The 1,349-nt window shown below is 28.8% G+C and overlaps 1 protein-coding gene across 1 annotated transcript in view; it reads left to right on the forward strand.

The window, feature by feature from the left end:
- The window catches only part of LOTGIDRAFT_176122 (hypothetical protein), a gene marked incomplete at both ends in the record, with an annotated part of 7,613 nt that extends 6,916 nt beyond the window's left edge, over window positions 1–697 (forward strand). Inside the window, one exon of the mRNA XM_009066562.1 lies at window positions 96–697. Coding sequence (XP_009064810.1) covers window positions 96–697 — 602 coding nt within the window. The remainder of the gene's footprint in view (window positions 1–95) is intronic.
- Window positions 698–1,349: the final 652 nt, after the last annotated feature.

The raw sequence follows: 1,349 nt of genomic DNA on the forward strand, positions 1-1,349 counted from the left end.
AAATATGAGACTTCTTGGTTTCAATGCCAAAACTTNTCAGAAAATCTTTTCTAATATGGATTTAAAATCTGATGCTTCTGATTGGTATTTTACAGGAAAAATAATTTTACATAAAGACAATTTTAAAGAAATTAAAAGATCAAGAGTTGGTAGAGGAACTGAACTACTTAAAAAGATAAATGAATATAAGGGTAGAAATTGTTATATACCAACAAATGGTAACTGTTTTATCAAATGTGTAAATCATGTTTTGAACAAAGATTTAACAAATGAATTTAAAAACTTCATTATTAATTTTCCAAAAGTGAATAGAAAAGGAGTAATGACAACTGCTAGAATTAATGAATTCAATAAGAAATGTGAAACTTCATTTCAAATTTATACTCTCAAAAATAGAAATTTACGCCCCAGAGATGTAAAGAGAGAATTAGATTGGGTTTATTATTTACATAACTCACATTTCTGTCTCATAAGAAGAAATGAAAAAAGTTTAGGTATTAAAGAAATAGAAGATTATTATGAACAGGTATGGAAAACATGTAGAGATGATAATGTCGTAACACAAGTATCACCTTTGAAACTAAACATATTTTCAAATATGAGTGATGATGATACTTTATTCGCTTGGGATTGTGAAACATATTCAGACAGTGAAACGCATAAAGCAATTCCTTATTCCTGTACATTATTTAATTAAGAAAAACTAAGAAAAAAGTTAGAGATGATTAAAAGTATCTTTCCAAATCTAAATCCTACTGATAAAGTTCCAGAAGAATTTTATGATAGAATATTGAATATAGTAGAAATATTTGTAGGTACAGATTGTATAGATCAAATGTTGAAATATTTAGGTTAATATGATAAAAAGAGATTAACATTGATTTCTCATAACGGTAGTGGTTTTGATAACTAGATCATAATCAAAAACGTAAAAAAACTAACACAATGCCCACTCATAACACCTAGAGGCATTCTATCTTTACCTTTATCTAATCCATACACTGATGAAGATTTACAGAAAAAAATGGAAAAGACAGAAAGAAATAACGGGTAACTCTGATTATTTACAACATATTAATTTCACATGTTCCTATCAACACGAAACATCTAGTTTAGCGGCATGGGGAAATTCATCTAATCTACCAATGAATTTGAGAAAGATCGTGGATGTAGACATTTCAAAATATACCGATAACTGGGAATCTTTAAGACATGAATGGGAACCTTACGCGAAACGAGATACCTTATGTCTTGGAGCATGCTTGATAAAATACAACAAGGTCATGAAAGACGTTGTATCCAGAATGTTTCTAATAATCTAACGGCTCCATCTCTATCTTTAAAGGGTT

Source organism: Lottia gigantea (assembly GCF_000327385.1).
Source record: "Lottia gigantea unplaced genomic scaffold LOTGIsca_779, whole genome shotgun sequence".
NCBI lineage: Eukaryota > Metazoa > Mollusca > Gastropoda > Lottiidae > Lottia > Lottia gigantea.